This window comes from Muntiacus reevesi, chromosome 1, assembly GCF_963930625.1.
Source record: "Muntiacus reevesi chromosome 1, mMunRee1.1, whole genome shotgun sequence".
Taxonomy (NCBI): Eukaryota; Metazoa; Chordata; class Mammalia; order Artiodactyla; family Cervidae; genus Muntiacus; species Muntiacus reevesi.
The window spans coordinates 183897895-183913639 of NC_089249.1; the positions used below are offsets into that span (position 1 = coordinate 183897895).

The 15745-nt window shown below is 47.4% G+C and overlaps 1 protein-coding gene across 1 annotated transcript; it reads right to left on the reverse strand.

The window, feature by feature from the left end:
- Positions 1-11452: 11452 nt before the first annotated feature.
- IFI30 (IFI30 lysosomal thiol reductase) lies at positions 11453-14960 on the reverse strand. Its single transcript, XM_065917437.1, has 7 exons — positions 14702-14960; positions 13511-13693; positions 13346-13420; positions 12999-13091; positions 12027-12179; positions 11847-11900; positions 11453-11757 (listed from the first exon to the last, which is right to left on the reverse strand). The coding sequence occupies exons 1-7, from the start codon at positions 14819-14821 to the stop codon at positions 11695-11697; spliced, it is 741 nt and encodes a 246-aa protein (XP_065773509.1). The 5' UTR covers positions 14822-14960; the 3' UTR covers positions 11453-11694.
- Between the last annotated feature and the right edge of the window lie 785 nt (positions 14961-15745).

Below are 15745 nucleotides of genomic sequence, written 5' to 3' on the forward strand. Positions count from 1 at the left end.
TCCTCTGTTCATGGAATTCTCCAGGCCAGAATACTGGAGTGGGTAAGCCGTTCCCTTTTCCAGGAGATCATCCCAACCCGGAGATCAAACCCTGGTCTCCCACATTGCAGGCGGATTCCTTACCATCTGAACCACCAAAGAATACTGCAGTCTGAGCTGATGGATGACATTGTCGGCAGGGCTTCCCAGGTGACGCCAGTGGTAAAGAGCCCATCTGCCAGTGCAGGAGACACCAGAGACATGGGTTCAATCCCTGGGTGGGGAAGATCCCCTGGAGGAGGGCGTGGCAACCCACTCCAGCGTTCTTGCCTGGAGAACCCCATAAACAGAGGAGCTTAGCGGCCTACAGTCCATAGGGTCTCAAAGAGTCGGACACGACTGAAACGACAGCATGCACACACACGATGTCATCAGGGATTGGGAATTTGGCTTTATCTGAGCAGTTGGCATGCCCTGTCAATGGATTACTGATTTCTGGTTGAAAAGAAATGGAACATCCATTAAGGATTTAGTGGCCAGGGACTAGTCAGGGACTTCTTTGACCATTCAGTGGTTAAGATTCTGTACTTCCACTCCAGAGGGGTCGGGTATGATCCCTGGTCAGGGAACTAAGAACACATATGGTGTGGACAAAGTTTTTTTTTAAAGGTTAAAATGTCAAAAGAATTTAGCACCCATCAGGAGGAACAGCTTTTGATGTCTAGACCAGTGATTTTGGGTGTTTCTGTTGAAAGAATTCAGAACATGCCACCCCCCTCCCCACCAATATGCTACTCTAGCAGATTGATTATTTTGAGTTCAAGGCATTAATATAACAGCAAGATGCAAAAAGGGCTCTGGGAATTTCCTTTCCCTTCCTGAAATCAAGAAATAAACTTCCCACGGGAAAGTTTTCTTCCCTGAACTGGAAGAAACCTTTCATCCTCAGAGACAGAGTCAGATTTTTCTCAGAAGATTTTTTTCCGTGAGAAAAATCCATACCAACAGGTCTTTTGAAATAACTTACCTTCCTTGTCTCCCCAGGTATTTCAATAGCTTTTCTGTACTTGTTCCTCTGTTCCGCCTAGTATATAACAAGCCTTTTGGTCTTCATTTTCTTTTTTGGCAAAGATTCCCACATACACATAAATACATTTTGTGGCTTTTCCCCCTGTTAAGCTGTCTTGTATGTCAGTTTCAGCTGGAGACATAGAAGATGGAGGAAAATTCTGCATCCCTGATGGTTCTAGAGATAAGAACGGGCTAGCGTTGGCAGGGACGCAACTGACTTCTGGGTCTGCAACTTAGAGATCCGAGGACCAGACTGGAGCAGAAGCTAGAATCCTTACCATGTCTGTCTCCCTAATTGCTGTCTGTGGTACCTCTCAGAGAGAGGATGCTAAACGATTTTTCCTTATCCTTTTCTTTCCGGGTGGATTGGCCAGAGAAAAGCATTTGTAAGGATTAGTTCTTTGGGTAGTTAACTCTTGTGAACTGTTTTTCTTTTTTTGGCCGTTCTGTAAGGAAAGCAGGAAAGCAGGATCTTAGTTCTTTGACCATGGATGGAAACTGTGCCCCTGGCAGTGGAAGCTCTGAGTCCTCCTAACCACTGGATCACGAGAAAATTCCCAGAACTCTTGTAAATTTTGTGTGGGGTACTGCCTTGTTGACTCCTTCCCTCCCAGGGACAGCTATTTCCTCTTCGTCTCCTGTTGGGTGCTGAGAGCTTGGCTTGGCTTTCTGTCTGCCAGGACACGCCGGCATGTTTGGTGCAGAGTGTCAGACCCTCAGGTGAGAACCTTGAGAATATGCTGATGGCCACACACAAATGTATATTGCACCCCATTTGTGGCTAGGGTCCTACCGACCACTGGGCCCTGTTGCCAGCCTCTGAGGGAAGTTGTCTAAGTCTTTCTCTCTTTGAGATAGGGTCTGGATCTTGAAAGGGCTTCCCAGGTGACACTAGTAGTAAAGAACCCGCCTGCCAATGCAGGAAACATCAGAGATGTGGGTTCGATCCCTGGGCCGGGAAGATCGCCTGGAGGAGGGCATGGCAACCCACTCCAGTATTCTTGCCTGGAGAATCCCCTGGACAGAGGACCCTGGTGGGCTACAGTCCGTGGGTCCCAAAGAACTGGACAAGACTGAAGTGATTTAGTGTACTTGCTGGATTTGAGAGGGCACCATTTTTTGCACTCTTTGAGAAAATCTCATGCATTCTTGAGAAGGCTTCTCTGGTGGCTCAGATGGGAAAGAATCTGCTTGAAATGTGGGAGGCCTGAGTTTGATCCTGGGTTGAGAAGATTCCCTGGAGAAAGGAATAGCTACCCATTATAGTATTCTGGCCTGGAGAATTCCATGGGTTGAGAAGCCTGGTGGTGTTACAGCCCATGGGGTCACAAAGAGTCAGACAGGACTGAGTGGTTAACACTTTCACTTTACTTCATGCACCCATGGTTTAGTCACAGTAGACTGACTGATTTTGAATCACTTGAAATAAGTATGCTTTTGGTTTAAAAAAAGTAGAAAAAAATGAGTTCAGTACTCTTGGGAAAATTTACTGTTTGTCTGAGCTGAAACCAGATATTGAAAGGATTTTTTTTTTTTAAGCAAGTCTATGGCTTATTTGGAGAAATTGGCTTAATTGGAGATATATTCAGAGTCTGATTGGAAGGATAATCAAGACCTTCTCTCCTAAGCTAAAATGGTATTATATATCAGAGGGCTATTTGGAAACACACTGGCAGGCAAAAAAGTTTTAAAAACCTTTCTTCAAGGGCTTCCCTCATGGCTCAATGGTAAAGAATCCCTCTGACAATGCAGGAGACATGAGTTGAATCCTTGGTTGAGGAAGATCCCACCTGCCTTGGAGCAACTAAGCCCATGTCCACCACTTCTCCACAAAGAGAAGCCTGCGAGTCTACTAGAGAATCAGCTCAAGAGCAGCCACCACTCTCTGCAACTAGAGAAAAGCCCTTGCAGCAACGAAGATTCAGCATGGCCACAAGGAAATCAATAAAATTATTTCAATAAAGCCTTCTTCACAAATATTAGTAAACTTGTTCCATCTGCCAGAAACACAATTTGCATCCAACTGTTTTTTCTTAAATAATGAGTTTAAAATTCTTATACCTGCTTCACGGCTAAACTTTAAAAATAAAAGCTACAAACTCTGTTTGCTTCTGTCTCTAGGATTGTTTGTCTGTATATCTATGTTACATGTATGTAATATCTTTCTACCTCTAGGAAGTATTGCTACAAATTGTAAAAGAGCTCTATTTAGTTGACTTAAAAAAAAGGTACTTACCTAAATTGATTAGTCAAACAAATTTTGTTGTCTTGGCTAAATGTTTAAGATTTTAAAACCATAAACTCAACTTAAGGGTAAAACAGATGATAAAAGTGAGTGGCTTGACATATATCAGCAGTAAATTTTAAAATAACAGAAGCCTGGACTTCCCTGGTGGCGCAGTGAAGAAGAATCCGCCTGCCAGTGCAGGGGACAGGGGTTCGATCCCTGGTCCGGGAAGATCCTCTTGCTGGGGAGCAACCCAGCCTGCGTGCCACAGCTACGGAGCCAGTCCCCTAGCGCCTGTGATCTGCAGCAAGAGAAGCCGCCGCAGTCAGAAACCCGGCCCTGCAGCGAAGAGTAGCCCCCACTCACCGCACCTAGAGAAAGCCCGCGCCCAGCAACGGGGATCCTGCAGATCCAAAAGGAATCCGTCAATTAAAAAATAATATAAAGGAAGTCATTTATTTAACTTTTTACATTCTTTGCTTCTGTGATTTTTGACACTTGCCTGATTTATCAACAAGAAAAACAGCGTAAGGTCATGGCTAGCTATTTAACAACTCATGAAAATTTCACAAGTATAATTGTTAGAAAACAAGTAATACATATAAGTGAGATACATGTTTATAAGTGAGCTTTTCAGCAATAATTACGTGTTACAAAATGTGTACTTTAAAATATCTTCCAGACGGAGAAGGCAATGGCACCCCACTCCAGTACTCTTGCCTGGAAAATCCCACGGACGGAGGAGCCTGGTAGGCTGCAGTCCATGGGGTCTCTAAGAGTCGGACACGACTGAGCAACTTCACTTTCACTTTTCACTTTCAGGCACTGGAGAAGGAAATGGCAACCCACTCCAGAGTTCTTGCCTGGAGAATCCCAGGGACAGCGGAGCCTGGTGGGTGCCGTCTATGGGGTCGCACAGAGTCGGACACGACTGAAGTGACTTAGCAGCAGCAGTTTGTGGAAAAACCCAAATGAACTTTGCAGTCTACCCAACATATTAGTTTCAGGTGTACAAAATAGTGATTCAATATTGTTATAGGTTATATTCTCCATTTAAAGTTATTACAAAATAATGGCTATTATTTCCCTGCACGGTAAAATCCTGAACTGCTTTTAAAGTAAAAAATACATAATCATTTGCATATAAAAAAATAGCTTCCAGAATCATTATGGAAACTTGAAACCTTGGAGTTACACTAAGTTAAGAAATGATGGATATTCTTTGAATATCTAGATCATTTTCAAATAAGGGAAAATACTATATATAATATTAATTACTAAACAGAAGCTTATCTCCTTGGCTTCTGAATTTTTACAGAGGCACTAATGATGTTTAGATTACTAACGTGTCCTTTGCCACTTCAAAAAATTGTATTATAAGGAAGCGTATGCCTCTACAAATTATTAAGTGATATATTCATAATTTTGTGAGTCTACTGCAGAATACTGGGATAGACATTAGTATAAATGTTGGTATGGCCACAGACAGTTTACAATTGCTTGCTTCCTAGTTTTCATTGGAAATTAGAGTTACTAATTACTATACAGTCCATGGAAAGCTCCAGGCCAGAACACTGGAGTGGTTAGCCTATCCCTTCTCCAGGGGATCTTCCCAACCTGGGGATTGAACCCAGGTCTCCTGCATTGCAGGTGGATTCTCTACCAGCTGAGCCACCACAGAAGCCCATAATGAAGGTAAGTAAAAAAAAAAAAAAAGAAGAAGAAGAAGACATGAGTTTAAGCAAATTCTGGTTGATATCTAAGGGCGAGGAAGTTTGGTATGCCGAAGTCCAGGGGTCGCAAAGAGTCAGACACAACTTAGTGACTAAATAACACAAAAGTAAATGGAACTACTAGCAATAATAAAGGCACAGAAATAACCTTGTATGTGAAATATACATAAGATGTGTTTTTGTTATGAGGTATGAAGGATCATTCTTTTTTAAAAAATATTTTAAAAATCAATTTGATTTTTGTCTGCTCTGGGTCTCCGTTGCTGTGCGCACAGGCTCTAGGGCACGGGGGCTTCAGCAGTTGCCGCTCCCAGGCTCTGGAGTGCAGGTTCAGTAATTGTGGTTCAGGGGTTTAGTTGCTCTGTGGCATGTGGAATCTTCCCTGGCCGGGGATTGAACCCTCGTCCTCTGCACTGGCAGGCTGATTCTGAAGTCTGAAGGATCAGGGAAGTGTGAAGGCCCATTCCTAAGAAGGAAAAAGAACAGTGATTCTATCCTTGTTTAAAAGTATTTAATGATTGTTTCAAAATACAAAAGAGGAAAATAAAAAAGAGGAAAACCTAAATGGATTTAGAAAGTGGAAGAGGAAGAAAGAAGAAATCTTATCTAGTGTGGTCAAACTGGTGAAAAAATAAATGGATTACTACAAGACTTTTAACAACGAGCTTTATTTTTTTTAATTTTTATTAAAATGTAGTTGATTTACAATGTTGCATTAGCTTCAGATATATAGCAAAGTGATTCAGTTATACATATATATCCTCTATTCTTTTTTAGATTCTTCTCCACTGTGGGTTATTACAAGATATTGAGTATAGTTCCTTGTGCTATACAGTAAGGCCTTGTTAGTTATCTACAATGAGCTTTAATATCAACAGTGTGACTATGAAAAACACAAATTTGATTTTCTTTCTCTGCTAAAAGGACATTTTCTTGGATTACTGTAAAAGACTTTTCTTTATCTGTTAAATAATCCATATTGAAAATGAAGATTCTATTTTTATCAAAATGTTGTCTTTATTGAATCTCTAATTAGGAAAACCGAGTCATCTCAAAGTTATAAGACCTGGAAGTTTTTCTTTTATTATGTAACTTACTGTATTTAAGATCTTTTACTGTCACTTTGGTTAAACAGGTAACTAAGAATGGTTGCATAGTAATCTATGAACTTATTTAACCAAGTGTTCAAATCTTTGATGTTTTGGACAAGTTTCCCAAAATCAAATTCTAAATTTTACTTCTTCTATGCTGTGTCCTCTTGACTCACAGCTGAACTTTATGAAGCTATAAACTCTGTCTGCATGCCTGGTGATGGTTTAGTCACTCAGTCCTTATCTGACTCTTTCAGATTCCATGGACTGTTGCCCGCCAGCCTCCTCTGTCCATGGGATTCTCCAGGCAAGAATACTGGAGTGGGTTGCCAGGCCAGCCTCCAGGGGATCTTCTCTACCCAGGGGTTGAACTTTCATCTGCTTCCATCTCCTGCACTGCAGGCAGATTCTCTACCCACTGAGCCACCAGGGAAGCCCCTTTGTAGCATATTTTATACCTGAGAGTCTGTACCTCTTAATTCCTTACCTCTATATTGCCCCTCCACCCCTCTCCAATTGTAGTCATTATTTTGTTCTCTATATCTGGGAGTCTACCTCTTTTTTGTTATATTCACTAGCAGGTTGTAGTTTTTAGCTCTGTGAAACATTTCTATGTGGCAGATTCCTGAAGGGGCATTTACTGATATTAGGCAACCACAGCACAGACTTCAGTCCAAACTCCAGTTATTTGTTCAAATGTAAACTTGGCCATGATCTCACCACATTGAGTTTAGTTATCCCTCTCCTTAGGCTCCTCGGGTCTGTGATCTTTCCGGTTTTTTTCCTTGTCTTTCAGGGTTTTTTTCTTGTTTTTTATGACCATGACACCTTTGAAGAGGATCGGTGGGGCATTTGGTAGAATGTCCCTCCAACTGGGTTCAGGTGGTGTTTTCTCGTGGTTAGATCGGGGTTCACAAAGGTGGTGTCCTTGTGAAAGCGCGTGATACTGCACGGCTTACTCCTGGAGATGCTCGCCTGAAGCACGTGGCCCTCACCTGGACCAGCGGCTCAGGGGCTGCCTGCCAGCTGCTTCCGCTCCACTGTTGAGTCACCATTTCTCACCTTCCCTTCCTTGGAATTGAGTCCCCAGATCCAGCCCACTCTCAGGGTGGAATTAAGCTCCACTTTCTGGAAGAGAGACCACCCCCAGATAGGATTTCACCAACCAGTGTCAAGAGATTAAGTCAGACTTTTGGGAGCGAGCGCTACAAAACCCTCTCAGGAAAGTCCCTAGCTTGCAGGGTAAGCCTTACAGATCCAGCCAGGCCAACCAAGATTCTTGGCATGTTTCGGGGACGTCAAAGAAGAGCCAATTCACCGAAAGGCATAGATAAAACTGGTGAAGCCCGGGTTCTTATCTTCAGTTAGCAAAGGATAGAGGCTTTTGAAAGTCCACTTTGAGATTCCTCATGGAAACTTCCAGTAAAGCAAGCTGAACCCTTGTTGTACCTCTGTAAAATAATCAGGGCAAATTCAATGAGACCTGGCAAGGAAGGTCTTTCTTTGAGAGTATTCTTAACAAAAGGGACAGCTCACATATTATTTAGTCATAAAAAAACAGAAGGAAATCCTGCTACGTGTGGCACCGTGGATGAAGCTGGTAGGTGTTACGCTAAGAGAAATTAGCCAGACAGAGAACGATTAAAATCTGCATGATTTCACTTATGTGTGAAAGTTAAAATAGCCAAACTCACAGAAACAGAAGAATGTCAGTTTTCAGGAGATACGGGATGGGGTGAGGAATGGGGCGATGTTGGTCAAATGGTACAAACTTTTACCAAAAGTCCTGAGGATCTAAGGTACAGCATGGTGACTATAGTTAAGAGTGCTGTACTGTTGCATGTAAAAGTTGCTAAGCAAGTAAATTTTAACCATTCTGACCACACACACCAACTGCAGATCATGGCAGTTCAGTCAGTTCAGTTCAGTCGCTCAGTTGTGTCCGACTCTTTGAGACTCCATGAATCACAGCACGCCAGGCCTCCCTGTCCATGACCAATTCCCGGAGTTTACTCAAACCCATGTCCATCGAGTCGGTGATGCCACCCAGCCATCTCATCCTCTGTGGACCTTTTCTCCTCCTGCCCCAATGCTTCCCAGCATTAGGGTCTTCTCCACTGAGTCAACTCTTTGCATGAGGTGGCCAAAGTATTGGAGTTTCAGCTTCAGCATCACCCCTTCCAATGAACACCCAGGACTCATCTCCTTTGGGATGGACTGGTTGATCTCCTTGCAGTTCAAGGGACTCTCAAGAGTCTTCTCCAACACCACAGTTCAAAAGCATCAATTCTTCAGCGCTCAGCTTTCTTCACCATCCAACTCTCACATCCATACATGACTACTGGAAAAACCATAGCCTTGACTAGACGGACTTTTGTTGGCAAAGTAATATCTCTGCTTTTTAATATGCTGTCTAGATTGGTCATAACTTTCCTTTCAAGGAGCAAGCGTCTTTTAATGTCATGGCTGCTATCACCATCTGCAGTGATTTTGGAGCCCAAAAAAATAAAGTCAGCCACTGTTTCCACTGTTCCCCCATCTATTTCCCATGAAGTGATGGGACCAGATGCCATGATCTTAGTTTTCTGAATGTTGAACTTTAAGCAAACTTTTTCACTCTCCTCTTTCACTTTCATCAAGAGGCTCTTTAGTTGCTCTTCACTTTCTGCCATAAGGGTGGTGTCATCTGCATATCTGAGGTTATCGATATTTCTCCCGGCAATCTTTATTCCAGCTTGTGCTTCCTCCAGCCCAGCATTTCTCATGATGTACTCTGCATATAAGTTAAATAAGCAGGGTGACAATATACAGTCTTGACGTACTCCTTTTCCTATTTGGAACCAGTCTGTTGTTCCATGTCCAGTTGTAACTGTTGCTTCCTGACCTGCATACAGGTTTCTCAACAGGTCAGATGGTCTGTAATTCCCATCTCTTTAAGAATTTTCCACAGTTTATTGTGATCCACACAGTCAAAGGCTTTGGCATAGTCAATGAAGCAGAAATAGATGTTTTTCTGGAACTCTCTTGCTTTTTCTATGGTCCAATGGATGTTGACAATTTGATCTCTGGTTCCTCTGCCTTTTCTAAAACCAGCTTGAACATCTAGAAGTTCACGGTTCACATATTGCTGAAGCCTGGCTTGGAGAATTTTGAGCATTACTTTACTAGTGTGTGAGATGAGTGCAATTGTGTGGTAGTTTGAGCATTCTTTGGCATTGCCTTTCTTTGGGATTGGAATGAAAACTGACCTTTTCCAGTCCTGTGTCCACTGCTGAGTTTTCCAAATTTGCTGGCATACTGAGTACAGCACTTTCAGAGCATAATCTTTCAAGATTTGAAATAGCTCAACTGGAATTCCATCACCTCCACTAGCTTTGTTCATAGCGGTGCTTCCTAAAGCACACCTGACTTCACATTCCAGGATGCCTGGCTCTAGGTGAGTGATCACACCATTGTGATTATCTGGGTCTTGAAGATCTTTTTTGTACAGTTCTTCTGTATATTCTTGCCACCTCTTCTTAATATCTTCTGCTTCTGTTAGATTCATACCATTTCTGTCCTTTATAGAACCCATCTTTGCATTATATGTTCCCTTGGTATCTCTAATTTTCTTGAAGAGATCTCTAGTCTTTCCCAATCTGTTGTTTCCCTCTATTTCTTGGCATTGATCCCTGAGGAAGGCTTTATTATCTCTCCTTGTTATTCTTTGGAACTCTGCATTCAAATGGGAATATCTTTCCTTTTCTCCTTTGCTTTTTGCTTCTCTTCTTTTCACAGCTATTTGTAAGGCCTCCTCAGACAACTATTTTGCTTTTTTGCATTTCTTTTCTATGGGATGGTCTTGATCCCTGTCTCCTGTAAAATGTCACAAACCTCCATCCATAGTTCTTCAGGCACTCTCTCTATCAGATCTAGTCCCTTAAATCTATTTCTCACTTCCACTGTATAATCATAAGGGATTTGATTTAGGTCATACTTGAATGGTCTAGTGGTTTTCCTTACTCCCTTCAATTTGTCTGAATTTGGCAATAAGGAGTTCATGATCTGAGCCACAGTCAGCTCCCGGTCTTGTTTTTCCTGACTGTATAGAGCTTCTCCATCTTTGGCTGCAAAGAATATAATCAATCTGATTTCGGTGTTGACCATCTGGTGATGTCTACGTGTAGAGTCTTCTCTTGTGTTGTTGGAAGAGGAAGCAGATCATGTAGGACTATATTTATTGGGGGGAAAAAATCTGTGTAGGGTGTTTCCCTAGTGGTTCAGTGGTTAAGAGTCCACCTTGCAATGTATGGACACCGATTCCATCTCTGGTCTATAAGATCCCACATGCTGAGCAGCAGCTAAGCCCGTGCGCCACAGCGACAAGCCTGTGCTCTAGAGTCTGTGAGCCGTAATGAAGCCCAAACGCCTTCAAGCCTGTGCGTGGCAACAGGAGAAGCCACTGCAATGAGAGGCCCATGTACTGCAGTGAAGAGTAGACCCCAGCTCGCCGCAACTGGAGAAAGCCTGCATGCAGCAACGAAGATCCAGCTCAGCCAAAAGTAAATAAAATTATTTTACAAAATCTGTGTAGAAGTGGACCCACACAGTTCAATCCTGTGTTGTTCAAGGGTCAACTGCATTAAAATTATAAAAACATCATAAAACTGGGCACCAAAAAAGGTAAAGCTGATCATTGCTCTGCCCCTGTGAGTCAGGTTTGCCCAATCATTTCAATATTCCTGATCTATAAGCCTGTTGTTCTTTGAATATCTGACCAGTTGCCCCTCATAAACCAAGAAATCATTAGTCTTTAACATGTATTCATTTTACACCACCATGAGAACCATGACTTTTTCCCCTTCTTTGAAACTTTTCCTATAACATGCCCTGTTGTTCTTAGATGCCTCAGCCTGGCACTCCAGATCGTGTTGCTGTCTGGGTCTTTTCACACTTGTCCCCCTTCCCTGGAACTCCATGACTTCTCCCCAGTGAACATATTCTTTCAAACTCTCCAGGTCACTGCCCCACCTGTGGCCTTGCATGACTCCAATTACCACCTTTTGGCTTAACCCATAACACCTAGTGTGGGGCAGTGAAAAAGAGTAGCTAGGGATGTGTGTTGATGTAACAGATATAGCTTCTGCCTAATGAACTCCTAGTCACCCTTCAAAACCCAAGCCCTAATGTCCCTCCTTCCTATGAAGAACCTTCACTTCTCCTCTGGGCTCCTCTAGTACTGGTGCCTCCCTCTCTGGCCCATCCCTGCCCCCATGGGACTAGGGATATCTGTCTGGCTCTTCATCCCCAGGACAGGGAGATTCTCAGGGGTCCCAGCATTGTGCAGATCTGAAAAAAGGAGATTTGCTGAATCACAAAATCCAGAAGTGTTTATTAAGTGAGTTTTGATGTAGCACCATTCACAGTGAGGCAAGATTCTTTTTTTTTTTTTTTTTTTTTGAGGCAAGATTCTTGATCCTGGGGCAGAATTTTGAGTCTGGGCTTCATAGAATAGGTAGAAGTAGTGGCTTTAATGAGTCAGGGATCAAAAAACAAGGACAGGTGTGATTTCGTTCTTCCTGCACCAGCTCCCTCCCAGGACACTGGCTGTCAGTCACTTGAAGTGGACTTGCTTGGACAGGTCAGCTGTGGGTTGGCAGACATCTGGCTTCTGGCCCTGGAGAAGGTGGCCGTGAGTTAGGGTGCTGAAAGGAGACCCTATCCCACCCCCACCAGCCAGATCCCTCCATTCCCTGCCTGGCTTACCTGGTACAACCGGCAGACAAGGTGTAGGAGATGTTCCTCTTCCTTCATGTGTTCCTGAACAAGCAAGACAGGGGGTTAAAAGCTCCACAGGCCCCCAGTCTGGCCCTTGCCTCCTGCCTCCCAGATCAATGTACATGCCCATCAGCCTGGCTCCTGCCTGGGGGCCCCAAGAGTTCTTACCCCATTGACGACGACCCAGGGCACGTATGTGTGGGGTGGCCGCAGAGCATCCGTGAGCTGAGCATTGATGTGCAAGAGCTGCGTGCCACGGTCCCCCAGAGCACACTCCATGATGGAATCCGGGGACACCTTTGGCGCATAGATCTGCAGGCACTGACGGCAGATGGGAGCTGGTCAGCAGGGGCATTGCCTCAGCTTCCTCCCTGTTATCTCCCCAACAGTCATCCTTCTAGCAACCCTACTCCCCCAAGTCCAGTTTCTGCTTCCTCACTGATAACAGGAGACAGTCTGGTTTCCAGGGATGCAGCAAGTGCTTAATACATGTCTGCATGGAGGCCCCCAGGGCAGGGACTCAGGCTGCTTCTGCTCAGGCTGTCTCCCATAAGACCAGACCTGCAGCTCCAGCTCTGCAGGGTCTTATTTTCCCCAGAGCATCCGTACTTGCTGTTCCCTCTGCCGGGAACACTTTTCCTCCTCCTTCCTCTGAGTCTCCTGAGTGTTCCCTCCTCCTTTGCACACCCCCAGCCACACTATGACTCTGCAGGGCTTGGAGGTGTCTCAGGGAGGCTTCAGGTCTCTTGGGTGGCCCAGATGCTTGATGAATAAATAAACAATCAGGGTAGATGAGTCACCCTTTTGGGAGTTCTTTTTCGTAATCCTCCAGGGAGGGAGGTGGGCCAGGTGTGTCATCTCCATACCCTAGAGAAGGATCACTGTCTGTGTCCCTGTATGTTCCTGTTCAACTAAGCCCAGCTCAGAGGCACCTCGTCCAGGAAGCCCTCCCTGATTTACCAGGCAGGCCCGCAGAAGATCTTGGTTCTCTCCATTCAGAGACTGAATCTTTGAGAAAGGACATTGTATTCCTGGGACTGCACAGAGAGTGGTAGTGGGGCCAGGACTTGAGCCTGGGTCTGTCTGGATGCAGGGAGGCCAAGGCCCCCCAACCCAGGCCGAATGAGGGGTGTTACTCACTGGCTTCAGATTTTGCTCCATGTCAGTCATTTCCTCTAGGCAGACAATGGTCAGGAAGGCCGTTTTCGGCTCCAGCTGGTCCAGCAGGCAGGCCTGGGGGTGGGGGCAGGCAGGCAAGGATGTGAGTGGCTCAGAGGACCCTCCACCCCAAGGACCACCCCAGGAATAACCACGAGGTGTCCACCAATCAAGTGGAGAACAAAGACATGATTAAAAGGAGGCTCACAGGCAAGGGGCAGAGCTGTTTGCAATCCCTTCTGAGTCACGATTGCACCTCCCTTATCAGGGAAGTGGCCCCAGCCTCTGTGCCCCTCCCTTGGGAACTGGGGGAGAGGGGAGCTGCTCACCTCCACTTTGTTAAGCTTGCACTCCCGCTCACCATGCTGGCACGAGAACTCCCACTTGCCACTGACGTTTCTTTCCTGAAAAGCAACGAGGTGAGAGTTGGCTGCCCCCTCCCCCAGACCACCTTCCCGTGGCCACGTGACTCCGTTTCCCTGGTCCCCAGGCACCTGAGCGTTCCCATAGGGCACCAAGGTGACGTTGAGGATTTCCCACACCATCAGCCACGTCGGGAAGAGCTCTCGGATCAGGAACATCCGGCAGCCAGGGCACAGCGCCTCGTAGTAGAGGCTCACGTTGACCAGGGGAACTTGAGGCTTCTGGGGCGATGCCTGCAGGCACAGCTCACCGACCTGCACGGGGGGAAGCGGTGTGAGTCAAGTTAAACTCTCTTGCAGGAAGGAAGCTGCAGACAGCAGGTGCTCCATCTCACACTCCTTCCCCTCCTTGCCAGGTGGGAGTCTGATGCTGAGGCTTCACCCAAAGCCTAAATCTTCCTAAAGATCAGATTGCAAGATTGATGTGACACAGATTTGCAAACCGTAGGCAGTTAATGGAGGCACAAAGTTTGCTTTCCTCCAGGAGAAGTGAAACTTCTCACCCAGGGGGCGACAGGGTGGAAGAATTCCCGGCCTTCACCCGTCTAGGTCTCCGCAGCCAGCCCTGCCTTCCGGCGGTGCGCATCACCCCCGCGTGCTCCCCTGTGGCCCCTTCATCCCCTCGAGCCGCGGCCCCGGGCTGAGCAAGGCCGCACACCGCACTGACTCCTTATTTACTCTTCCTATCCACCAGTCCACTGAACTCCTCCCAAGGCTACTGCGGAGGCGGCGCCTAATAGGTGCTGACTTCCGTCTCCAGCTGAGGGGTGGCGGGCGCTCGTGTCTGTGAGCAAGTGGTTTAGCCTCCGGGGCATCTGCTTACTCCGGACCAGAAAAACGCGCGCTCTTCCCGGAACGAAACGCACCCTCGATGAGTGCCCGTGGCCAGGGGCCGGCAGCTCAGCTGGTCTGGGCTTCCTTCCCCTGGCCTAAGACAGGAGAGTCTGATTCTCGCTCCATATGTACACAGTTGGTGCTCAATGCACCGTGAGGGGAGGAGGGGGTTGCGGGAGGATGGGGTGGGGGACAGCTGAGGGACTTGGACTCCAGATAGGAAAGCGAAAGGGAAAAGAAAGTATGGCCAAAGTGCCGGACTGAAGGGTGGGGTTGGGGAGGGGGTCGCCACCCCCTCCCCCCGGGTAGCATCCTCTCCGGACCCCGGTGGTCCCCGTAGAAGTGGAGGGCGGTGGGAGGAGAGGAGCGGCCGGTCCCCGCCCGGGGCGCGGGTCCCCGCTGGCCCGCCCGCTGCGCCGCCGAAGCTACCTGGCAGGGGGCCGCCCCCTCGGGGAGTGCTTCCAGCGAGGACCACCGCGTTGCGGCGGGGACCTCCGGCGGCAGCAGCAGCAGCAGGAGCGGCAGGAGCAGGAGCGGCGACGAGGCCATCACAGCGGCGGCGAAGGCGCGACGGCGGGGAGCAGTGGCCCCGGGAAGAAGCCGCCTTTAACTCGGCGGTGGCCCGGCCCCCAGGCGGGACCCGCCTCCCGGTGCCCACGCCCCTCGGGGGCCCGGGCTGGTGCCTCTGGGTATCTCTACTTTTCTCTCCGGGCCTTTCTTCCCATCCCAGCCCCACCCCAGCCCCATCCCCCCACCCCCACCCCCCGCCAGGTGCTGGGCCCCCAGTCACCTGAACAACGCGCTGCCCTTCCGTCTCCCCCAGCCCTTCCCCGCAATCAGCCCGGCCCAGTCCTGTGAAGCTGAGGCTGAGCACTTTGAGCAGAGGTGAAGTCGGGGCTTAGAGACAGAGAAACAGAGAGATCGAGAGAGAGAGGAGGTCTCTATGCGCCCACGGAGCCTTCTGGGGGCCGTTAGAGCAGTCCCGCCCCGCCCCCACCCCCTGGGTCCGACTCTCCGACCTCCCTACCCTGTGTTCCCATGGGAGGTGACCTCTTGCCCCGCCGTGGGCAGCCAGGCCCCTCTCATTCCCAAGCTTCACCCCTCCCCCTCTCAGGCTCCCCAACCCTGACGGCGTCCCGTGGAGCTGACTCAGGCTTGACCACAGCAGGGCCAGAAAGCAGAAGCCGGTGCAGGGAGGGGCACCCCCATCCCTGGCTGGGGGGTGAGAAGAGAAAGCTGGTGTCCCTTCTTGCTTCTCTCCCGGGCTTGAGGAGGGGTGCATCCCTGCCCTCTGCCAGCTCCTTTGGTAGAAGAGAAGCCTGGGTTGGAGCAGTCATTACCTGAAGCCTGTACAATATATTGATACACGGGATGCGGGACTAGCCCTGTAGACCCCAAATCCAGGGGAATCAGGCAGACCCAGGTTTGCTCCAGGCCTGTGCTGGACACCTCAGGTGATGAAGCCCCAACTTC

Coding starts and splice junctions, on each gene's coding strand:
- IFI30 (XM_065917437.1), bottom strand. CDS start 14,821: ATGGCCTCGTCGCCGCTCCTGCTCCTGCCGCTCCTGCTGCTGCTGCTG. Junction 13,092..13,345: donor GCAAGCTTAACAAAGTGGAG/GTGAGCAGCTCC, acceptor CCCCACCCCCAG/GCCTGCCTGCTGGACCAGCT. Junction 12,180..12,998: donor TGGAGCAAAATCTGAAGCCA/GTGAGTAACACC, acceptor ATCTGCCGTCAG/TGCCTGCAGATCTATGCGCC.